General features: G+C 34.8%; 1 protein-coding gene across 3 annotated transcripts in view; it reads left to right on the forward strand.

The window, feature by feature from the left end:
- The window catches only part of TASP1 (taspase 1), a 258,243-nt gene that overhangs the window by 29,102 nt on the left and 203,041 nt on the right, over positions 1-26,100 (forward strand). For all 3 annotated transcript variants that reach the window (XR_571645.2, XM_008703359.2, XM_040637977.1), the window contains 2 exons: positions 8,367-8,487; positions 15,947-16,031. Coding sequence is in view for 2 of the 3 variants with exons in the window: in XM_008703359.2 (XP_008701581.1) it covers positions 8,367-8,487; positions 15,947-16,031 (206 nt within the window). In the remaining variant the exon portion in view is untranslated. The remainder of the gene's footprint in view (positions 1-8,366; positions 8,488-15,946; positions 16,032-26,100) is intronic.

Below are 26,100 nucleotides of genomic sequence, written 5' to 3' on the forward strand. Positions count from 1 at the left end.
TTTTTTTTTTTTTTTAAGATTTTATTTATTTATTTGTCAGAGAGAGGCAGCGTGAGAGGGAACACAAGCAGGGGGAGTGGGGGAGGGAAGAGCAGGCTTCCTGCTGAGGGGGGAGCCCGATGCGGGGCATGATCTCAGAACACTGGGATCATGACCTGAGCTGAAGGCAGACGCTTAACCACTGAGCCACCCAGGCACCCCAGGGGAGGGCCTCTGATACCAGTTTCAGCAGAGACCTAAATGAAATGGAGGAGAAACCCATGTGAAGGTGTTGGGGAAGGGAGTTTTTGGTTAGAGGGAAAAATACCCTATTATCCCTTCTTATTCCACTTTATTCTTCTTTATAACACTTATCACTATGGGACATCAGCTATTTATACATATTTGTATATGTGTGTTTCCACACACACACACACACACACACACACACGTGCACAGTCTTTATTTATTGCCTTTTTCTCCTACTAGAGTCACTCACTAAACTCAGCATTTCAAAGGGGTACATGAACAAATGGAAGAGCCCTGAGGTGGGAATGTTCTGTGTGCTCATGGAATTGCAAGGAAGTCAGTGTGGTTGGTACATAGGATGTGTGAGGGAGAGAGGGGCCAGATCATGTAGGGCCTGGTAAACAGTGGAAATTAGGACTTTAGATTTTATTCTAAGTATTATGGGAAACCACTGTAAGTTTTTGAGCATGAGAGTAACAGGGTCTGACAGATTTTAGGATTGCTTGTTACTAATTGGACATAATGATTTCTAGTTGTACAAAATGATTCAGGTCAGAAAATCAACAAGTGACCATTTAAAAAAACTTAAGTATATATTTTATAAGGGGAAAGTTAGCATATAGGTGATTAGTTTATATCAAGTGAGAGGTACACTTCTTTTTTGTCAGTTTTATCAAAGTATAATTTATCAAAGTATAATTTATCAAAGTATAATAATGTTGTATACATACAACAAAATTCACCAATTTCATTATTATTATCATTTTTAAAATTATTTTAATGTTTTTTAAAATTCACCAATTTTAAGTGTGTAATTTGATGTTATGACAAATGTATACAATCATGTAACCACTAATACAATCATGATATATAACATTTCCATCATTTCCAAAATTCCCTCTTAATGCCTATCTGCAGGGGATCTCTTTCAGTGGCTCCTGGCAACCACTGTCTGCTTTTTATCATAATTTGGCCTTTTCTAGAATTTAAATAGAATCATATAATATGTGGTCTTTTGTGAGTTGCTTCTTTCACATTTTTTAGCATGATGCTTTTGATATTCCTTCATATTGTTGGTTATATTAGGGGTTTGTTCCTTTATAGCTGAGTAGTATTTCATTGTGTTGATACATCATAATTTGCTTATCCATTTACCAGTTGATGGGCATTTGAGTTGTTTCCAGTTTTTGGCTGTTCTGTTTAAAGCTGATATGAACATTTCTATTCAAGTCTTTATGTGGATGTATGCTTTCATTTTTCTTGGATAAATACCCAGGAGTAGAATTTCTGGATCTATGGTAAGTGTATGCGTAACATTAAAGAAACTGCCAAGCTATTTGCTGTTTTCATTCTCACTAGCAATGGATGAGGGTTGCGGTTGTTCCACATTCTTGCCAATACTTGCTATTGTGTGTTTTCTTAATGTTAGCCATTTTATTATTTTATTTTATTTTATTTTATTTTATTTTATTTTATTTATTTTATGCCATTTTAGAGGTTATGTAGTGGTTTTAATTTGCATTTCCCTAGTGGCTAATGATGTTATGCATCTTTTCATATGTTATTTGCAATCAGTACATATGCCATTAAAAACTTCGGATCATTTGTCTTACTGAGTTTTGTCGATTTTTTTTTATATATTCTGGATATAGGTCCTTTACCTTTATGTATGTTTTGTAGAATTTTTTCCCCAAGCTGTGGGTTGATTTTTTTGAAAGAAACTTTTAATTTTTGAACAGTTTTAGATTTACAGAAAAATTCAGAAGATAGTATAGAGAATTCCCATATACCTAACACCTGATTTCCCCTTTTTATAACATTTACATTAGTAAATATTAATGATGTATTTTTCACAATTAATGAACCTGATTTGACCCATTCTAATTAACTAAAGTCCATACTTCAAAATTCCTTCATTTTTACCTAATGTAAATGCTTTTTCTGTTTCAGTGTTTTTCACCTTAGATTATTAAATTTTTCATCTTAAAAGCTCAACTTATTTATTTTTTTATAGTTTCCTTTTCTCTCCTTTTTACCCTCGTGTTTTCCTGTACCTACGTGAACATATACAATATGTTTGTGAGACCTATTTTAACATTGTTAGCTAGCATTGGAATTGTTCACTAATTCTATCATCTGTGTCATTTCCGGATCTCTTTTCATTGTTTGTAATTTCTTCTGGTTATGGGCCATAGTTTTCTGCTTATTTACATGTCTGGTCATCTTTGTTTTTATACTAAATGTTGTGAATTTTATATCTTTGGGAGTTGGCTATTGTAGAACTTTGTTTTGGGACACTTGTTCATGGAAATTATTTTGATTTTTTAAGGCTTGCTTTACAACTTTGTTAGTGCCGGTCTAGAGTAAACTTTCTAAGGCTAATTTGGTCTAATTTTTGTGGCATTACCTTCTGAGACTTTCCCTGATAGCCTCACTCTGGCTGATGGAAAGACGACTTATTCTTACCTCTGTGTGAGCTCCAGAAATTGTTCAGCTTACTGTTTTCCAGAGCTTTTTCCTTTAGCCTTGTTAGTTTCTAACAAATATATGCAGACTAATACTTAGTTAAAGACTGTGAATCTCTGGACTTCTCTCTGTAGCCCTTTCCTTTTTGTACCCTGTACTGCATATTCTAGCCGTCCTTGCCTCCTTGAACTCATAACTTTGTCTCCTCAACTCTAGAAGAATGTTGGCTCTCTTCTGGGTTTTTCTTCCCTGTGCTCTGGCCTGGAAAGTATCTCTGGGAATTAAGTTGAGGCATCTGATTTGTGTCTCTTCTTTCAGGATCATAGTCCTGTGCTGGCTATTGATTGAAATCTATTTGTTATGTATTTTGCCTGATTTTCTGGTTAGGAAGATAAATATAATCACTATTATGCCTTCGTAGTTAGAAGCAGAAGTTCAGTAGATATACTTTTGAAGTTATAAATATATATATATTTAATTTATTTTATTTTTTAAATTTATTTTATTTTATTTTTTAAAAAATTTTATTTATTTATTTGACAGAGAGAGAGAGACAGCCAGCTAGAGAGGGAACACAAGCAGGGGGAGTGGGAGAGGAAGAAGCAGGCTCCCAATGGAGCATGGAGCTCAGTGTGGGGCTCGATACCAGAACCCTGGGATCACGCCCTGAGCCGAAGGCAAACGCTTAATGACTGAGCCACCCAAGCGCCCCTATATATCTTTTTTTAAATATTTTTTTTTAATTTTTAAGTAATCTCTGTACCAAACGTGGGGCTCGAACTTATAACCCCCAGATGGAGTCGCACACTCTACTAACTGAGCCAGCCAGTTGAAATTATTAATATATTTTGAAGTAGGAGAAATATTTTTGAAAAAAATTGCTTCTAAGATATCTTTTAATTTTCTTATATACCTTTTCTTATGTATTTTTAAAATGTCAAATTTAAACCATCATGCAGTAGTCATTTTCAGAATAACTTTGTTCAGTTTGTGATTTCTAATTGGATTATGTTAAAAATTTTGTAGTGCTGATTAGCTGATATATTCCATTTCAAAGATTGTTGAGATAGTGTATACACTGGTATGATTGTGTATGTGTATTTTGGGAATTACTGCATATAGGCAGATGCTTTATATTTTTCTCACATTTCAGTTCCGTTTTCATACTTTGAAGTTATACATAACTAGGCAAGGGAGGTTATATGCAGTAAAAACAAACAAACAAACAAAAAAACCCCCCCAGAAACTAAAAACCCCAAACCTTTGTAACGTGGTAATTTACTTGCTTATAATCTCTTCTGTTCTCAAAATATGAAAAGATCCAGGGCAAGAATTCAATCTTTATCTATTTTAAACCATAATTTTTCTTTGGTTGTGATCTCTTTCCCAAGATTTAATTATGAACTGATTTAGCTAGAAATATTAAGTTGGAAGGCCTTATTCAAAATCCTTATGCTTAATTATGCATACTCTTTCCCCATCTTATAAAATGCCTTTTCTTATTCATGGTTTTATTTATTTCTCCAGTTTCACAGTTCTGATCCTTTCCCTTCTCTCTCTCTCTCTTCTTCTATTCCTACTACTGTCATTTCCTTGCCACGTAGTATTTCAAGCCTCTGTTGTAAAATAGCCCTCAGTTTGGTCTCACTGATTTCAGTCTCCTCTCCTTGCTTCTCATACAACATGTGTCAGTTTGTTTCCTTGACCAATATATCCATTTTGATTTTCTTTTGTACAGAAATCTTGACTGGCTTCTCAGTGTTTTTTTAATCAGGTTCGGATTCTGATGAATAGCACGTCTCAATCTTCAGATTTGGCTTCAGTAAATCCTTTTTGCTGAATGTGTCTTCTGTGGCTCTGACACTTTCCCATTGCCTACATGTTGCTCACATCATTTCCATCACTGGAATTTTCTAGCTTCCTGGCTACCTTCAGGGAGCCTGCTGTTAACTTCTCTGTCTCATAATGGGCCATTTCCTTTAGGGTGCTCAAAGCATTTATTACCTGTTTACTCATTTCCATATAATTTATAACCTTTTTGTTTTTTTCCATCCTGTGATCTTATTTTTAAAATTCTGTGGACTATTAGGTTATTTAACTGCATTAGGACAAAAGCCCTGTTCTCCAGTCCCTGACCCCTTTGCTGTAGTTATAGGTACGTATTAAGAAGGTTTAATGCTGTGGTTGGTTTTCTTGGATATTGCCGTAATACAGGATACTGGGGACATTTGTAGATGATATGAAGCATTTGGTGATCTATAGGTTGATCCAGATTTGCCCTAGTTTCTTACCTTAGAACAGAGTAATTTTTCGGGATTGACTCAGTTTTCTAGAATGTGAGGTAGAGTTTTTCATTTTTATGGCCTTTAGTTATTTTGGAGTAGGCCTTTCATCTATGCAGTGACTCTAAGGAGCATCAATCTAATCTTTTCACCCCTGGCTCTCTCTCTCTCTCTCTTTTTTTTAATGAAGTCTTCTGGGACTTTGTCCCCAAGATGTTTATTTTTATTGTAAGATTTTATATTGTTAGTTTTTTCCCCCCCGTATCTGTGGTTGGAAATCATGTATGATATTGTCTTGACATAACAATACTAGTGGTATATATTTTTTAAAACTTTATTCACAGTATTAGAAAAATAAGGCAGTGTCTTTCTTTTAGATTTCAAATACATAGCTGACTTCTTTTTTTTTAATTTATATTCAATTAGTCAACATATAATACATGATTAGTTTTTGATGTAATGTTCAATGATTCATTAGTTGTTTATGACCCAGTGCTCATCATGTTGCATGCCCTTCTAATTCCAGGGCTTTATGTTCTGTGTAGTCTGCTGAGATAAGCTTTTTTTTCTTCATGGTATCTTTTTATTTTTTATTTTTTTAAAAGATTTTATTTATTTGAGAGAAAGAGAGAAAAAAGGGGGGAGAGGAGGAGAGGAGAGGGAGAGAATCTCAAGCAGGCTCCATGCTCAGTGTGGAGCCCGTTGTGGGTCTCTATCTCACGATCCTGAGATCATGACCTGAGCTGAAATCAAGAGTCAGATGCTCAACCAACTGGGCAACCCAGGTGCCCCTTCATGATATCTTTTTAAAGATATAATTCATATACCATAAAATTCACTCTTTATAGTACACAGTTCACTTGTTTTTAGTATATTCATAAAATTCTGCAGCCATCACAACCATCTACTTTTAGTTCATCTGAATCACCGCAGAAAGAAACACAGTACGTATTAGCTGTCACTCCCCATTCCCCCTTCTGCAACCCTTGGCAACCACTAATCTACTTTATGGATTTGCGTTTCTGGAAATTTCATATAAATTGGATCATCTAGTGTGTGATCTTTTGTGACTGGCTTCTTTGATTTAGTGTTATGTTTTTAAGGTTCAACCATATTTTGCCATGTGTCAGTACTTCATTACTTTTTATTGCTGATTAATACTCCATTGTATAGATATACCATGTTTTACTTACCCATTCATCAGTTGGTGGGCATTTGAGTCGTTTCCAGAAGTGCTGGCGTATGAGAGTTAAGTAAACTGTTGTGAATTTATGGGTACAAGTTTTGTGTAGACAGTTCATTTTTCTTGGGTATATACCTAGAAGTGGAACCGTTGGGTCAAATGGTGACTTAAAGTTTTTGAGGGGTTTCCAATGTTTTCCAAAGTAGCTGTACCATTTTACATTCCCATCAGCAGTGTATAAGGGTTCTAATTTCTTTATATCCTTGCCAACACACCTGTCTTTATGATTCTTTTTGATGTTATTGTAAGTGGAATTGTGGGTGTGAAGTAGTAGTTACTGTGGTTTTGATTTGCCTTTCCTTGATGAGTAATGATGTTGAGCATCTTTTCATGTGCTTATTGGCCATTTATATATCTTCTTTGGAGAAATGTTCATTCATATCCTTTATCCATTTTAAAATTGTGTTTTTGTATTAGAGTTGTGGGAAGTTTTTATATATCCTGTATATAAATTTCTTATGAAATAAATGATTTACAGTCCCTACGCCCCCATTCTAAGAGTTTTTCTACCTTTTTTATTGTGTACTTTGAAACTCAAAAGTTTTAATTTTGATGACATCCAATTTATCTAGTTTTTTCTTTGGTTGCTTGTGCTTTTAGTGTCATATCTAGGAAACCACTGTCTATCTGAGGTCATAAACATTTGCCGCAATGTTTTCCTTGAATGTTTTAACTCTTAAATTTAGGTCTTTGATCCACTTGGAGTTAATTTTTGTATATGGTTTTGAGGTAGAATCCAACTTTGTTCTCTTGGATTGAATATCCAGTTGTCTCAGCTCCACTTATAGAAAAGACCGCTTTTGTTTATTGAATTGTTCCGGCATTGTTGTTGAATTGATCATAAATACGCTTCTATCTGGACACTCAGTTCTATTGCATTGATCTCTATGTCTGTCCTTAGTTATATCACACTGTCTTGATTACTGTAGTTGTGTAGTAAGTTATAAAACCTAGAAGTGTGAGCCCTCTGATTTTGTTTTTCTTTCGAAGATTGTTTTGGTGATTCTCAGTCCCTTGCATTTCCTTATGAATTTTAGGTTAGTTTGTCAATTTCTGCAAAAAAGGTTGCTAGGATTTGGTAAGGGATTATGTTGAAGCAGATCAATTTTGGAGAGTATTGCTATCTTAAAGATATTAAGCCTTTTGATCTATGTACATGGCTGTCCTTACATTTATTTAGGTCTTCTTTAATTTTTTCTTAACATGTTTTGTAGTTTTCAGTGTATAAGTCTCCTACTTCTTTTGTTGAATTTATTCCTAAGTATTTTATTCTTTTTGATGTTATTGTAAGTGTAATTGTTTTCTGAATTTCATCTTCACATTATTCATTGATAATATGTAGAAATAACAGTTGATTTTTGTATATTAATCTTGTGTGTTGAAACTCTGCTGAACTTATCAGTCCTAATAGTTTTTTAGTGGCATCCTTAGGACTTTTTGTATACAAGATCATGCCATCTTCTACTAAGAGATAATTTTACTTTTTCTTTCCAGTCTAGATGCTCATTATTTCCTTTTCTTATCTAATTGTTTTGTCCAGAATATCCAGTATAATGTTGAATAGAAGTGATGAGAGTGAACATTGCTGTATTATCCCTTAATAAGGGATAGCATTCAGTTTTTCACCATTAATTATGATGTTTGCTCTGGACTTTTTGTAGATGTCCTTTATCATGATAAGGAAGTTCACTTCTATTTCTAGTTTGTTGAGTGCTTTTCTCATGATAGGGTGTTAGTTTTTGTCAGATGCTGTTTTTGTGTTTATTGGTATGATTCTGTTTTTTCTCTTTAGTTTATTTTCTTTTTTATTAACATGGTGTATCACATTAAGTTTCACATATTAAAACCAAACTTGCTTCGCTGGAATCCCTCTTGTTCATGGTGTATAAGACGTTTATGTTTTGTTGCATTTGGTTTGCTAGCATTTCCTTGAGGATTTTTGTGTCTATATTCTCAAGATATATTAGCCTGTAGTTTTCTTTCCTCATGATGTCTTTGTCTTGTTTTGGAATCGGGGTAGTGCTGGTATTGTGCAAGGAATTGGGAAGTGTTCTTTCCCTTTCTAGTTTTTGGAACAGTTTATAAAGGATTGACATTAAATCTTCTTTAAGACTAATGGTATTTTAATTTTTGTTTTTATCTCTTAGGATTCTCCTTTTACAAATGCAGGAATGGGATCTAATCTAAATCTCTTGGGTGAAATTGAGTGTGATGCCAGCATAATGGATGGAAAATCCTTAAATTTTGGAGCTGTTGGAGCACTGAGTGGTATGTGGACATTGTAACACATTATCTCTATTCTCTGAAGAACTATGAATATTCTCTGAAGAACATATGATGTCTCCTAAAGACTGAGTCAGTCTAGTGTTGTCTACCATTCTTGCTTGGAATAGTGTTGAAAACAACATTGTTTTCTTTTACTGAATTTAAAACATGAAATCTTAACTATGAAAAGTTTTAAAGAAAATAGTAAAAAAGCTTATGTTCAAGTCTTTGTTAGTTTGATCATTCTCCTCCATCTCCTTGAGATTATAGACATTTAACCTGCGAATTAGCATATTCTATTAATTTTATGATTATTTGAAATATACAAATAATATATTTTTTTGTTAAAAAATTCAAATGATGTAAATAAAAATTACCATTGCTCTTCCAAATCTTTCCTTCTCATCCTTCTCTCCTTGGAGGGGTTTAACCAGTAAAATACAGTGCATTTACCTATATTTTTATGTAATAGAAACAGTTTCACACATATGTTTTTTTAAAAAAATATATGTACATAGTATTATGAAACTTTCTTTTTTCTAAAATAGGATGTTTTAGAGATTTTTCCCACATCAGTACATATAAGGTATATCTAATATTATATAATTCCTTTATTAAAGCAAATATACATGAAATGCACAGATTTTAATTATAAAGCTGCATGAATTTTTAAATGTATACAGCTATGTAAACCATTACCCAGGTCAAGATATAAAACATTTTCATGTCAAAATATAGAACATTTCCAGGGCGCCTGGGTGGCTCCGTTGGTTGAGCATCAGACTCTTGATTTCAGCTCAGGTCATGATCTCAGGGTCCCAGGATCTAGCCCCGTGTTGGACTCCTCGCTCTGCACTCAGCACAGAGTCTGCTTATTCCTCTTCCTCCCCTGCTTGTGTGTGCTCTCTTTCTCTAAAATAAATAAATAAAATCTTAAAAAAACAACAACAACAACAAAAAAACAGACCATTTCCATAATCCCAGAAGGGTTCTTTATGCCTCTTCCTAATCCATACTTTATACTCTGCTCCTGCTTTCCCTCCTCCTGCTGTTCTTCCCTAATTTTGACTATAGGTACCATAGATTAATTTACTTTTTCCTGAGTATTATATGAGTGGAATCATATACCTCTGTGCCTGTCTGTTTTGTTTTTTGCTTAACACTCTGCCTGTGAGATTGACCCATGTCTTGTGTCACAGTAATTTTTTCTTATTACTTAGTAGTATTTTATAGCATGAATATATAATAAATGATCTATTCTCCTTTTGGTGGATATTTGAATAGTTTCTAGTTTTTGACTGCTCCAATGAATATTCTTGTACATGTCTTTTGATAGACATATGTACTTAATTCTCTTGGTTATAAATTTAAGGTTTGGAATGATAAGATTATCATTAAGATCCTATCCTTAAGATCAGGGATAATACAGCAATGTTCACTCTCATCACTTCTATTCAACATTATACTAGATGATAAGTTTAGGTACAAAATGTGCTCTGCTTTAGTTGATACTGCTGGACAGTTTTCAAAAGTAGTTGTTACAATCTGTACTCCCACCAGCAGTGTATGAGCATTTTAGTTATTCTGCATCAGGGCCAACATTTGGTATTGCTATTCTTTTCAAAAATCATCTGTTTTGGGGCGCCTCGGTGGCTCAGTTGGTTAAGCGTCTGCCTTCAGCTCAGGTCATGATCCCAGGGTTCTGGGATCGAGCACCATGTCGGGCTCCCTGCTTGGTGGGGAGCCTGCTTCTCCCTCTCCCTCTGCATGCTGCTCCCTCTGCTTGTGCTCTCTGTCTCTAATAAAAGAATAAAATCTTGAAAAAAAATAAAATTCATCCATTTTGGTATGTGTGCAATGGCATTATTGTTTTAATTTGAGTTTCCCTGGTGACTAATGATACTGAGAACCTTTTTTTTTTTTTTAAAGATTTTATTTATTTATTTGACAGAGATAGAGACAGCCAGCGAGAGAGGGAACACAAGCAGGGGGAGTGGGAGAGGGAGAAGCAGGCTCATAGCAGAGGAGCCTGATGTGGGGCTCGATCCCACAACGCCGGGATCACGCCCTGAGCCGAAGGCAGGCGCTTAACCGCTGTGCCACCCAGGCGCCCCATACTGAGAACCTTTTGATATACTTATTGGCCATTTAGATATTTTTGTTATACAGTGTATGTTCAAAAGTCTTTTGTATATTTTTTTATTGAATTATCTTTTTTCCTTGATTTGTTCAAATACTTTATATATTTTAGATACAGATCCTTTGTTAGATACCGTTATGTATATCTCCTCCTAGTCTGTGGATCATCTTTTCACTATTTTAATGCTGTCTTCTGATGAACTGAAGTTTTTAATTCTAATGTAGTTTAAATTACCAACCTTTTATTTTATGATTATTTAAAAAAATTTTTTAAAGAAATCTTTGCCTACCTAAAGTTTTGAAGATCATCTCCATTGTTTTCTTTTAATAGCTCTGTTTTTTTTTTTAAGTAAGCTTTACACCCAATGTAGGGCTTAAACTCATGACTTGGAGATCAAGAGTCACATGCTCTCTTGACCGAGCCCACCAGGCGTCCCTAATAGTTCTATTGTTTTTTACCCTTCACATTTAGCTCTCTTATCAAGCTCAGATTAATTTTAGTGCAGGTGAGATAGGAGTTGACATTAATTTTTTTCCTCTTATGGATATCCAAATGGTTCATTGCCATTGTTAATAGAAAGGACAATGTTCTCCTCACATAACTGTGTTGGCAAATCAGGTGATGAGTATATGTGCAATGGCTTGTTTCTGTACCCTCTATTCTATTCCATTGTCCTATTTATTGCCGGTGCCATACTGTCTTCATTACTGTAGCTTTATATTCTTTATATATGCTAATATATTTATATATTCTTGATACCTAGTAGTATAAGGTTTCTAACTTCCTTTTTTTTTTTTTTCTTTAAGATTATATTGGCTATTCTAGGTGTTTGGCCATTTTCATAAAATTTTTGAGTCAGCTTGTCAATGTCCGTAATAAAACCCTACTGGGATTTTGATTGGTATTGTATTAAGTATACAGAATCATTTGTGGACAATTGATGTCTTAACAATATTAAATATTCCAGCCCACAAACATAGAATATGTATATTTATATAAATATTACTCATTTTTTTCTCAGCAGTGTTTTATGGTTTTCAGTATAAATGTGTATATCTTTTATTAGATTTATTCTAGGTACTTAGTTTTTTGATGCTATTATAAAGTATATATATTTAAAATGTCAATATCTAATTGTTTTATTGAATTTAGAAATATAATTGAATTTTGTGTATTGGCCTTAAAGTCACTAGCCTTGATGAATTCACTTAATCTAGCATTTGAAAAAATAGGTTCCCATGGAATTTCTCTATACACAATTATATTACCTATGACTCATGCAGTTTTGCTTTTTCCTTTCCAATATTTAAACGTTTCATTTTTTTCTTACATTATTATCCTGGCTGCTACATTCGGTGCAATGTTGAATATAAGTGGTGATAGTGTACATCCTTGCTTTCTTCCTGATCTTAGAGGGAAAGCATTAAATATCTCACCATTCTGTATGCTCTGCTAGCTTTTGGACTGTCATAGATACTCTTTATCAGATTGAGGAAGTGCCCTTCTAATCTGAGTTTGCTGATAGTTTTTATCATAAATGGGTATTGAACTATCATTAAGCGCTTTTCTGTGTCTATAGAGGTAAAGATTTTTCTCCTTTATTTTGTTAAACATGGTGAAATTTGTGATTGATTTTTGAATGTTCCTTTCTTGGCATAAAGTCTTCTCAGTCATGTTTGTATATTTTTATCTTCTTCTGGATTCAAGTTGCTGATGTTTAAGATTTTGACATCTATGTTCGTGTAATAGATTGGCCTTAATTTTCCTTTCTTGTAATATTATTTTCAGGTTTTGGAATTATGTTATGGCTGACCTCACAGAATGAATTGAGGATTTTTTTTTTTTCTCTTTGAAGGAGTTTGCCTATGATTGGAATGATTTCTTCTGAGAATTCATTAGTTATTCTGGATTAGTGGATTTTTCTTTGTGGGAGTTTTAAAAAGTGGATTCAGTTTCTTTAACAGTTATAAGATTTTCTTCTCATTTGTGTTTTTCAAGGAATTTGTCTTTTTCATATGAGTTGTCAAATTTATTTGCCTAAAGACTTTTTAGTTAGCTTTCTTTTTGATTTCCAGTTTAATTTCACTGTGGTCAGAGAATATCCTCTACCTGATTGCAGTTCCTTGAAACTTTTTGAGACTTGCTTTATGGCCCACGTGAACTTTAAAAGAGTATGTATTTTGTAGTAGTTGGGTGCACGTTCTGTATGTGCCGTTTAGGTCAGTTTGGTTATTCACTTGTTCCAGTCTTCTTTATCCTTTCTGGTTTCTGTGATAGGTAAGAACGAGTATATCAATTAGTTTTAATTTAAATTTCACATGCTTAAAGGCCATTAGCATTTCTCTGTGAACGGACTGTTCCATATCTCTTGTGGCTTGCCTTTTAACTTTACTATAATATGCTTTATCATATTAGAATTTAAAATTTTTATGTCTCAAACTTATTACTTGTTCTTTTGTGGCTTTTGTATTTTACAGTTCTTAAGGTTTCCCTCATAATTATAAGTATATATTTTAATACACTTATAATTTATTTTTCATTTACTTCTTTAATGCATTGTTTTTTTCTGAAATAACTAACAAATTATCCCTGCCTAATCTTGAATAATAATAATAACAACTGTTGTTTATTGGGTGACTGTTACATACTATGCATTGTTCTCCAGTAGTTTATATATATTCAGTCATTTAGTTCTCACAATTACCTTTTGAGGACACTATTTTTTTTTTTTTAAAGATTTTATTTATTTATTTGACAGAGATAGAGACAGCCAGCGAGAGAGGGAACACAAGCAGGGGGAGTGGGAGAGGAAGAAGCAGGCTCCCAGCGGAGGAGCCCGATGTGGGGCTCAATCCCATAACGCCGGGATCACGCCCTGAGCCGAAGGCAGACGCTTAACCACTGTGCCACCCAGGCACCCCTGAGGACACTATTTTTATCCCCATTTCACAGATAAGGAAACTAAAATACAGAAGAGATTTAGTAATTTGCCCAAGGTCACTGTATCAGTCTGGGTCTAACTAGGAGACAAATCACATGGTAGATTAAATAGGGGAAGTTTAATATAAAGAACTGTTAAGCAGTGATAGGAGAGTCACTATACAAAGATGGAAAGAGAACTCAAAATGTATTCTAGGGCAGAGCGAGAAAACCCAGGTAAGGATAAACTTGGAAGGGGTTTTGGGCCTCATTGAAGAAGGTGTGTTTGCAGCCCACTGCCTAGCAGAGAATTTGCTGGGTTACCCAGGCCACAGTCACTGGTGAGACCAGGAACAATCCTGTGGGGCAGGTGAGCTCAGGCTAGCAGGTGGGCACACAGGAGTGAGGAAACTATGGGAATTGAACCTCTGTTGCACAGGATAAAGATTGGGTTTTTGACTCACCAGACAGCCCTGTCCACATGGGACATTTCACTATTTGTGCCTGTGAGGCTGAGAAGGTTTGTGACTTGAGTTGGGTACAGTCCTGTTCTTTCTGGGGCTGTCAGCTCTGCTGTTGTATCCTGAATCAGGAGCTGGAGAAAACATGTGGTGGCCAAATGCTGGAGAAAGCTGCACCCTGCAGGCACTTAGCACGGGGGAATACCATGTGGGCCAAAGAGTGAAGAAAAACTGAAGCTCTCCAAGCCTGCCTGATAAGCCACCCGTTCCTCCTGCAGTGTGTCTCTAGTGCCCTCTACTGACAAAGCTGCCAGTGTGCCAGCTGGCAAAGGAAACATGTAAAGGGCCCATATCCATTTTCACAGATCAGGCAATGAAGGGAGAATTTGTAGCTGAGAAGCAATAGATAGCGGGTACAGTCGTAACAGTCTGACTCCCATCACTCTGTGTTCTTTCTACCTCTCACATAGAGTCTTTCTTTTCCTACTCATTTGAAATACTGTCTGTGTCATGCATTAAATATTCAAATGCTTTTGTGTCTGTGTCTGAACTTTAGCTTTATTCTGTTCCATTGATGTATTTGTCTGTTTGTACTCAACCCACACTCTTTTAATTAAGAATAGTTTTTAATAAGAAATCGTATCTTGAAGGGTGAATACCTCTTCATTTTTTCCCAAAGTTTTCTCTTCCTGATGAATTTAAGAGTCAGCTTGTCATTCATCATAAAAATCCTTTTGAAGTTTTGATGGAGAGTTCTGTAGATTTGAATTTGTAACTTGACAATTATTAAAGTCTTTAAATATTACATCAGCATATACAGAGATATATTTTAAGAGCTAGTATAGAAATCTGAGCTTTTCCTTTATTTCGTATTTCATACTTTTTTTGGTGGCATGTTTTTGTTGTTTAGCTAAATAGTTTTGTTTTGAGTCAATATGGTGGCCTTAATTTGAGTTTTAATAATCTTTTTATATCCCACTCCTTTCTTTTTTTTTTTTTTTGTACTGATGCTGTCCTGAGGGGCATCCATTGGTTAGTGGTTAAGGGTGTGGTCTCTGGCATTAGCTGCTTCTGTTGAAATCTTAGCCCTGTGATCTTGGGCAGGTGACTTAACCCTCTGTGCAAATATTTCTTCAGTAATCAGGGTTCATAAGTATACTTACATGATAGAGTTGAGACATCAGTGAATTAATCTGATATATTTAAGGGTTTGATACTGGGCTTGGCATATATTAGATACTGAGTTGGTGTCTCTGTCTTCAGTCATTATCACATTGTCATATTTGTCATCATTATCATGACAGTATTTTTCACACTAATACTTACTGTCCTATCATTTCTCGCAGATAAGCATCCGCTTCTCACTTTTCTTCACATTCTGTTTTCCCTCCTGGAAACAATCTGAACCATGTTTTAGGTTACAATCTTGTGCATACTTGGCCTCTTCTCCCCACTCTTACCCAGTTTGTAGGATATTCTCTTTAATCTGTCTCTCTTGTAGGTGAATTTAAAAATTTGGCCATTAATTTTTTCCCCTCAAGGTAAATTTGAAGCTGTTTGTAATCATGTTTATTCTTTGGAAGAAATTCAATGTTTGATAGTGGATGCCACATTTTCAGTTTATTTTTTCTATTCTATTCTAAAATCTATTAATAAGGAACCTAATTTGAATATATATTATTTCAAATTCAGTCTTTGCTGCTGTAGCACATGACAAAACATGAGAATGTATGTTTTTGTTCTTTTCTTGTATTTACTGGGTATTCATTTATTTGTTGATTTTGTCCATATTGTTTATGATAATTAAGGGTTTTCATTAGTATATATAAAAGAAGATTTTTCCAAGATATTTCAAAGATGTGTTATTGAAACAGCCACAAAACTGAGTGGGAAACTTGAAGATATTTTTCTGACTTCATTTTCTGCCAATTTTATTTTATAGGAATCAAGAACCCAGTCTCAGTTGCAAACAGACTCTTGTGTGAAGGGCAGAAGGGCAAGCTCTCTGCTGGCCGAATTCCTCCCTGGTAACTGCTTTGTTCTGCCTGACTTTCCCTAGGTCTTTGGTCTTTGGTGCATGTGGTGTTTGAAGGCTATTTTTATCCACAGAAGGCTGATGTTGTTGGTTACACACCAGCAGTAGCTTGCCTTTGAGAGGAAGACATACTTTGTTCTATAATCTTGGAACATTTTATACACTTGATAAAGCTTCAGATGCAATAGAATATTACAGATTAAAGCAGAAAAGAGATCAGAGTTAATTTTTGGTTTTGTAGTTGATTACAGAGATGTTTTTGCTGTTCCTAAGTGCACAATTGGGATCTTTTATTATGAAACTTTAAAAGTCCACAGTCCAAACTAATTTTAATTTTGAGATGATCTTAGAATAAAAGTACTTAATCTTTCTCTTCTGGAGAAACACATTGTGATGTTAAGATTAGTAAGAGAGCATCTTTTCTCCAGCATTAACATACAGTTTTCATTAAAAAAACTTTGTACTTTTCAAGTATTTATAAATGTAAAGAGAACATTGTAAAGAGCCCTCATGAGCCTGTCATCCAGCTCTAATAATTAACAGTTTTTGCCCTTCATCTATCTCACTCAATCTCTCTTTTTCCTGTAGTATTTTTTTTTAATTTAATAAACTTTTTTAGAGTTCATTTTATTTATTGATTGATTTTAAGCAATCTCCACACCCAGCTTGGGGCTCAAACTCATGACCCCGAGATCAAGAGTCCCATGCTCCTCCGACTGAGCCAGCCAGGCGCCCCTTTCCTATAGTATTTTAAAGGAAATCCTTGATGTGATATTTTTTACCCTTAAGTAGTTTTGTAAATTGCTCTATGTTTGCAAAACATAACCGTCATTCCATTAGCATGCCTAATAATAATAACAGATATGCTTCAATGCTACTGCATGCTCAGTATATGTTCAGAATGCCCAGCTGTGAAGGTTATATTAATGTTCTGTGTTGAAAGTTGTGACAACAGTACTATAAGGTATCACTTTATTTGACTGTTATAATTTGAAGTCATAGAAAATAAATTAATATAGTTTTGAAAAGTCTTGAAACCTTTTACCCAAATATACTCAAGTAATCATTTTAATCATATACTTGTCAGGTGTTTAATTGTGATACTAGAAAGGTCAATTTTAAAAAATTTTGAAGAAATACAATTTTTAATATTTGCGTCTTCAATAAAAGAAGGTTAAGGAGAAGCAAATATGAAATTTTGAGATTGTTTATATGTTTGATTGATATCAGTAAGTTTACTTTTAGAACTCTGTAAGTAGGAAAAGTGATTAAAGAATTCTTAGACTTTTCTCATAATTTGTGTTTGTCTCATAAATTTGTCTTATAAAATGCTATTTTAACTGTTTTGAAGTCCACTAACCCAAAATTTGCTAAGTTTTTTTTAGTGCATACTCAGAATCCTATTGGATAGGACTTATTTTTATGGGAGTAATAGATGTAAAGAGATTATCTCTGGATTTATATTCTCCTCAGTGTTGATTTAAAATGTGACTGTTTTCTTTCACCCACCCATATTTGCTACTATACGTAAAGCATACTTAACCCTCACTAAACCAATTAGAAGACACGTGCCCAGTAGGGAGGAAATAAGGCAGTTGTTTTAGTTGACGAGGAAAATAGCATAAATCTTATGAAAAGTATTTTAAAGTTTGCCTGCAAATCTCCATAATCCCATTCCCCACACTACTCATGGCATTTATCAAGCTGATTCTCAAGTTTGTATGGAGGAACAAGTGTAAAACAATAGTCAAGACATTTTGAAAGAGATCAAAGAGTTGGATTTACCTGATAGCTATCCTGGTACTTTGTAATACTATCATAATTAAAACAGGTTGGTTTACGTATAGGTATATATATATAGAAAAAATCAGGACTGAACTGGAAGTCCAGAAGCGGACCCAGTAGAGAATTAAATTTAGTCTATCATAAGTATCATCTCAAAGCGTTGTGGGCAATGCTTTGGGACAATCGGCTACCTAGTGGATAAAGGTTAATTTGAATTCTTGTGTAATGCCGTTCAAAGAAATAAAATTCAAACATGAAAGTAAAAAAGCATAGTATAAAATATTTAAGAAAAAAATATAAGAGGGATGCCTGGATGGCTCAGTTAGTTAAGCGTCTGCCTTGGGCTTGGGTCATGATCGTGGGGTCATGGGATCGAGTTCTATGTGAGGCACCTTTGCTCCTCAGGGAGCCTGCTTCTCCCTCTGTCCCTCCCCCTGCTTGTGCTTTGTCTATCTCTGACAAATAAATAAATTCTTTAAAAAAATAGTCTGTAAAAAATATAAGAGATTATGTTTATGACTGGGGTAGCAAAGTCCTTATTAAGATTAAAAAATAAAGCTAGGGGCGCCTGGGTGGCACAACGGTTGAGCGTCTGCCTTCGGCTCAGGGCGTAATCCCGGTGTTGTGGGATCGAGCCCCACATCAGGCTCCTCTGCTATGAGCCTGCTTCTTCCTCTCCCACTCCCCCTGCTTGTGTTCCCTCTCTCGCTGGCTGTCTCTATCCTGTCGAATAAATAAATAAAATCTTTAAAAAAAAAAAAAAAATAAAGCTAAATATGGAAACATATGACAAGTGAAAATGTATAGTTATTGTACAACTGAAGATACCATGATCTGAATTAAAAGACATTATGGCCTTTGAAACTGAGAAAAATTATTTGCAGCATAGGTAGCAAAAAAAAAAAAAAAAAATTAGTAACCATAGTGTTTAAGAACAAGACAACCTAAATTTTAAAAATTGGTGAAGGGTACAAATAGGCAATTTATAGAAAAGACAATATTGATGGTACATAAAGACACAAACAGGTGCCCAACCATAATCAAGGAATTGTGAATTAAAATGATAAGATGATATTTTCATGTTAAAGTAGCAAATTAACAAAGACTAATGATACCCAGTGTTGCTGTTTCAAGTTTTCAAAGGGGACATGTGCAATATTTTTATATTTTACAAAGATAAAATATATGGGAAAAAGTAATGGCCATCTCTCCATTAAAATGATACCATATAGTGATACTACACTTGTCTGGAACTAGCTGTCTCATTTTCTCATGTACTAGTTCTTCAGCTTTATTCTTTGTTTTCAGAATTGTTTTGACCATTTTAGGCATTTTGCATTTCCATATTATTTGAGAATTAGCCTGTCTATTTCTAGAAATAGCCTGGTGGAATTTTGATTAGGATTGCAACATATCCATTTATTAAAGTCTCATTTAACCTCTCTGGACCAGTGTGTTTTATAGTTTTCAGTGTACAGGTCTTACACAGCTTTTATCAAATTTATACTTAAGTATTTCATTCTTTCTTTTAAAAAAAAAGATTTTGAGAGAGAGAGAGAGAGCTCACACACCAGTGGGGGGAAGGGCAGAGGGAAAGGGAGAAGCAGACTCCCTGCTGAGCGTGGATCCCAGTGCAGGGGTTTGATCTCTGGACCTTGAGATCACCACCTGAGCCAAAACCAAGAGTCAGATGCTTAACTTGCTGTGCCACCCAGCACGCCAAGTATTTCATTCTTTTTAATACTATGATAAATTACATATATATGTTAATTTCCCATTGTTCCTTGCCAATACAGAAATATGATTGATTTTATTACATTGATATTCTTTCCTGGGAATTTGCTAAATTCATTTGTTTTATAGTATCATTTTTATAGATTTGATAAGATTTTCTACATAGACAATAATGTCTTCTGAGAATAAAGATTGTTTTATTTCTTCCTCTCTAATCTGGGTTCCTTTAATTAATTTCCTTTTCTTTATTACAGTGGCTAGGACCTCCAATGCAATGTGGAATAGAAACGTGAGAGTGAAAAAAAAAAAAAGAAATGTGAGAGTGGGCATTTGTGCCTTGTTTGTGATTTTAGGGTGGAAGCGTTTGGTCTTTTATGTATGATGGTTGCTGTAGGTTTATCATAACATCTATGATATACTGAGAAAGTCTCATTATTATACTGAGAAAGTCCCTTCTTAGTGTTCTGAGAGTTTTAATAGGAATGAGTGTTGTACTTTCTCAAATGCTTTTCTGTATCTATTAAGATGATCTTATAATTTTTCTTATTTAGTCAGTTAGTGGTTGGTTGATTTTCAGTTGTTAAAGCAACAGTTGCATTCCTGGGATAAATTCCACTTGGTCATAATGTATTATGCTTTTGATATATTGTCAGATCCAACTTGCTAAGATTTTGTAAAGAATTTTTGTATCTCATATATTATGAGATATATTGGTCTGTAGTTTTCTTGTCATGTCTTGGTTGGGTTTATTTTGCATCTTGGTTATGTAGGGAAATGTATTTTATCAAACTGGGAAAATTTTTTGGCTATTAATTCTTCAGATATTTTTTCAGATTCCTCTTTCTGTCCTTCAGGACTCCAATTGCATGTGTACTTGACCTCTTGTAGTCCTACAGATCACTTATAAATTGTTTACTTTTTCCATTCATTTTTTAAAAATATTTTTTTATTATGTTAGTCACCATACAGTATATCCCTGGTTTTTGATGTAAAGTTTGATGATTCGTTAGTTGCGTATAACACCCAGTGCACCATGCAATACGTACCCTCCTTAATACCCATCACCAGTCTATCCCATTCCCCCACTCCCCTCCCCTCCGAAGCCCTCAGTTTGTTTCTCAGAGTCCATAGTCTCTCATGCTTCACTCCCCCCTCTGATTATCCCCCCTTTCTTTATCCCTTTCTTCTCCTACCGATCTTCCTAGTTCTTGTATGTTCCATAGATGAGAGAAACCATATGATAATTGTCTTTCTCTGCTTGACTTATTTCACTTAGCATTATCTCCTCCAGTGCTGTCCACGTTGCAGCTAATGTTGAGAAATCGTTCTTTTTGATAGCTGAATAATATTCCATTGTATATATGGACCACAACTTCTTAATCCAGTCATCTGTTGAAGGGCATCTCGGTTCCTTCCACGATTTAGCTATTGTGAACAGAGCTGCTATGAACATTGGGGTGCATATGGCCCTTCTTTTCACTATGTCTGTATCTTTGGGGTAAATACCCAGTAGTGCAATGTCTGGATCATAGGGTAGCTCTATTTTCAACTTTAAGGGACCTCCACACTGTTTTCCAGAGTGGCTGCTGTACAATTCCTCTGCATTTAATGTGGAGGGACCTTTCTCCACATCCTCTCCACCAATTGTTGTTTCTTGCCTTTCATTTTTGCCATTCTAACTTGCGTAGGTGGTATCTATTGTGGTTTTGATTTGAATTTCCCTGATGCTAATGATTTTGAATTTTTCATGTGTCTTGTTATGCCATTTATATGTCTTATTGGAAGAGTTCTGTTCACTTCTGCTGCCTATTTTATGATATTTTTGTTTCTACGTAGAGTTTGAGAGGTTCTTTGTAGATTGGATATCAGTCTTTTATCTGTGTGTCATCATTTATCTTCCTCCCATTCTGCCTGCCTCTTCGTTTTGACTGTTTCCTTGGGTGAGCAGAACTTTTATTTGATGAAGTCCACAGTTTATTTTTATCTTTTGTTTTCTTTGCCTTTGGAGATGTGTCATGAAAAAGGATTTGCTGTGACTGTATCTTAGAGGTGGTGCTGCCTAGCTACCTCTCTAGGTTTTGATGGATTCCTGTCTACATCAGAGTCTTTCATCCATTTGGATTTGTTATCTTTGTGTTGGTGTGAGAGAGTGGTCAAGTTTCATTCTTTCATGCAGTGTCCAATTTTCCCCCTTTACTTGTAAGGACTGTCTTTTTCAAGGATGTTTCCTGCTTTGTCATAAAGATTAGTTGCCCAAGAGCAGGAGTCCATTTGGCTGCAGGTTCTCTATTCATGTTCCATTAAGTCTATTTGTCTGTTTTTGTGCCATACCTTTCGTGTCTTTTTGATCACAGCTTTGTATTACAGTCGAAATCTGCAATTGTGATGCCCCCACTTTTTTTTCCTTTTCAACAATTTGCCCGTGGGTAGGGCGCATATGGTTCCTTTATTTACAGGCCATTTGTTTGAATTCTTTTTGAATAATATTAAGCAATACGATGGATAACAATAAAGTGTGAACGTTGAACTACCAATTTGCATGATTTGCATTTAACCATGTTTGCTTCTTCAAATCACTGGCATGAGGCTATTTTTCCATGTTTTTGTGTCTTCTTCAATGTCTTTCAAGAGTGATTTGTAGTTTCTACAATATAGATCCTTTACGTCTCTGCTTAAGTTAATTCCAAGGTAACTTGGATTTAACATGATTTTTGGTGCTATTGTAAATGGGATGGATTCCCTAATTTCTCTTTCTTCAGTCTCATTATTCGTGTATAGAAATGCAACTCATTTCTGAGCATTGATTTTGTATCCCGCCACATTACTGAATTGCTCTATAACTTCTAATAGTTTGGGAATGGATTCTTTTGGGTTTTCCATATAGAGTATCATGTCATCTGCGAAGAGAGACAGTTTGACTTCTTTGCTGATTTGGATACCTTTTATCCCTTTTTCTCTCTTGGTTTCATTTTGAATAATGTCCATTGCTGTTTTCAAGTTCACTCTTTTTCTACAATATCTAATCACTTGTTAATCCCATCAAGTTTATTTTTCATCTCTGACACTGTAGACATCTTCAGAAGTTTGATTTGTTGCAGCTTTGAGTGTCTTCTGTATATCTACTTAACATGTTTAATCTTTCCTGTAGCTTCTTGAACATATGAATAGAGTTATAACAATTGCTATAATATCTTTGTTTACTAATTTATTATCATCTTTGTCATTTCTGAGTTGTTTTCAATTGAAATATTTCTCTCCTCTTTATTGGTTGCATTTCCTTGCTTATTTGCATGCTTTGTAATTTTTTATTGCATTTTAGGCATTGTGAGTTTTATCTTATTTGGTGCTAGATATTTTTAAGTTTTAATAAATAATCTTGAGTTTTATTCTAGGTTGTGGTTAAGTTATGTAGAGACAGGTTTATTCTTTCAGGTCTTGCTTTATACATTGTTACATGCTACTAGAGAAGCATTTAGCCTTGAGCTAATTTTGCTTTACTCTTGGGTAAAACTCTTCTGGGTCCTATAACGGATGTACCTAGAGTAGGGTTTCTTACTTTGACTGGTGGGAACAAGAGCTGTTCCTCTCCCTTTGTGAACTTGGGGTTGTTTTCTCTAAAACTTTTGTGGTATTCTTTCCCAGGCTTTGGGTGATTTTCTGTTACACATGCACTCATCTCTGTTCAGCTGAAGACTGGAGGGGACTGTGCAGATCTCAGAGTCCTTTCTGTGTGCAGCTCTCTCTGATACTCTGCCCTGTGAACCCTGGATGTGTGGGCTTTTCCGGATGCCTAGCTCTCTCCGCAACTGAGAAACTGCTGGGCTTTGGCTGAATTCTTTCTGTGCCACAGCCTGGAACCACTCCAGGTAGTAAGCTGGGTCGGTCATAGGCTTTACCTTGTTTGTTTCCTTTCTCTCAAGGATCACTGTCCTTATGTTGCCTACAAATATCTGAAAACTAATGTTTCCTACATTTTGTGATTTTCAAAACAGTTTCTTCAGGCAAGAGTGTAAATTTGTTCCCTGTTATCCCATCTTGTCCAGAAGCAGAAATCTCTCACAGTCATGGAAGTTTATTGTATACCTGCAGTAATTGAGAAAAAAACAAATTCCTTGAGTGTCTTAAATCAACAAAACCAAATTTGTTATGTTTTTACTTTGAGCTTATTTTCATATGACCCTAATAAGTCAAGTTATCTAATTTCTGTAATAGTAATAGCTAACATTTATTGCGTTTGTACACTGTGTCAGGCACTGTTTTATGTGATTTGCATGCATTAACTCATAAAAATTATACAATGATTTATCAGGGTAAGACACATTTTGCAGTTAATAAAACCAAGTCCCACACTTGACCACTTTTAGGCTTTATAAAATTTTGGAGTCCTTTCATATCATATTAGAAGCAGCAGATTAAAAGTAAAGGGAAAATGGAATCCTTTTATAATAAGGAGGAGTAACTGTTTACACCCATTTAATTATTCATTCATTTCTCCTCCACTCAGCAAATATTTATTGTTCATTTTCTTTGTGCCAGGCATAAAGGTACAAAAACTGTCAAAAGCAGATGGAACACTTAGAAATCATAGTCCTTTGGTGTTATCTGTCACTACTGTATGGGGACAGCAAGGCATTACATATAATAGGTGTTTTCTAAGAAGTCTTTAAATAAAAAGTTCATTTATCTGTATACCTTCGTTTTTGGTTATAGCCACCATGACATGTTGTGTTTTTTAAGTATTGGTGTTTGGTCAGATATGTTGAGTGTTTGGTATCTTCATAAACTTGGTGGGACTACCATCATAAACTGTGTCACATTTACCCAAGTTTCTTTATTTTATTTATAAAAGTGTAGCTTGAATCTTTCTTTTTCCATTTGAAAGGGGTGCAGCTTTGATAGGCATTATCATTTAGAACAGGAATTGGCAGACTATGGCTTATGGGCCAAATGTGGTCTGCTGCTTGCTTTTGTAAATAAAGTTTTATTGGGACACAGCCATACTCATTTGTGTATGTATTGTCTATGGCTTGTGCACTGCAAAGGCCAAATAGAGTTGTTGCAAAAGACACATTGTGGCTATAAAGCGAACCTGTTTACTATCTGGGCCTTTACAGAAAAACTTTGCTGACTCCTAATATAGAAGTTAGGATTTTTGGAAATTATGTTTCTTTTGATGAAAAAGGGAAAGCTAGACAAATATTGTTTTATGTTTAGTATAAATGAAACCTGGAAGTGCTCATTAGACCATAGGATTTTTTTCAGAGGAAAATTTAGTTTTTGGTACATTGTTTATTTTAAAGTACTATTTTATCTATTATATTTCATAAATTCACTCAAATTTGTACTACTTTTGTTGTGTGAATGTGAAAAGACAACTAAAAAAAAGATAAGACAATTAAAAAATGAAAGATTAAAAGAAACATAAGAGATCTGTTGATTAATCAGAAGGTAGGGATTTAGATGGATTCCCATTCAAACCAAACAGTTTAAAATACAAAATAACAATAGTGGAAAAAATCTTATAAGATAACCAGAGAAGTATGAACATTGATGATATATATTTTGATTCTAAAGATTGTTCATTTTTGATGTGTCAATTGCTTATGCTGAGGTTCTGTTTTTTAAAAAAAGTATATTTTATTTATTTTTTTAAAGATTATTTATCAGAGAGCGAGAGAGCGCACAAGCAAGGGTTTGCGGCAGGCAGAGGGAGATATGGTACTTGATTCCAGGACCCTGGTACTTGATTCCAGGACCCTGAGATCATGACCTGAGCTGAAGGCAGATGCTTAACCGACTGAACCACCCAGGTGCCCCAAAAAGTCATTTTTTAAATGTAAAACAATTGGAATTTAAAAAATTTTTTAGAGTTAAATTGTTAAAATTTAATTTGGTTGGTATGTTATTTGCAAATACAGCAAGTTCCCCTTTATTTTTACTTTATATGTCTGTAAGCTTTAAATGATCAATAGCTCCTAGTTTGTCTTTCCTCAATTTTGTATATTTATGATGAATAAAGGAGTGATAGGTAAAATAGAAATCAGTTTTTAAGTCCAAAGAAACAGCTCTCATTTTCTCCTGTATCTTTCTCATTCAGAATAATGTATTTTGATTATTGGGATCCCTGAGCATTCTTGAGAGCCTTCTAAATCACAAAATGACACATTTTTAGACCGATTATGGAGTCACGGTTCTTTGAAAATGGCTGATTGCCATCCCTGAGGTTGCAGTTCACATCTTGTATTTGCCCAAATCGCTCTTCCCCGGAGGCTTGGCTGTGCTAGTGTTTGCAGCAGCACTTAGTCGAAGGTTTCAGTTACCCCACCTCGGGGCTGCTCTCAGTGGAGTGTTGTTGCTCTTTGTTTTGCATCATGTTGGACTTGTTTTAATGTAAATTAAATTGGGTATATCACAAGGAAAATGCTGTCCCTTAAGGAATTTTGACACCCTACGTCATGATTATTTGTTTAATAGCTTGCCAATGTTTGATGCTTAGTATGCTTTAGGCACTATCGTAAATGCTTGGATATGTCAGTGAAAAA

The sequence above is a fragment of the Ursus maritimus genome, unplaced genomic scaffold, assembly GCF_017311325.1.
Source record: "Ursus maritimus isolate PB19 unplaced genomic scaffold, ASM1731132v1 scaffold_22, whole genome shotgun sequence".
NCBI classification, from domain to species: domain Eukaryota; kingdom Metazoa; phylum Chordata; class Mammalia; order Carnivora; family Ursidae; genus Ursus; species Ursus maritimus.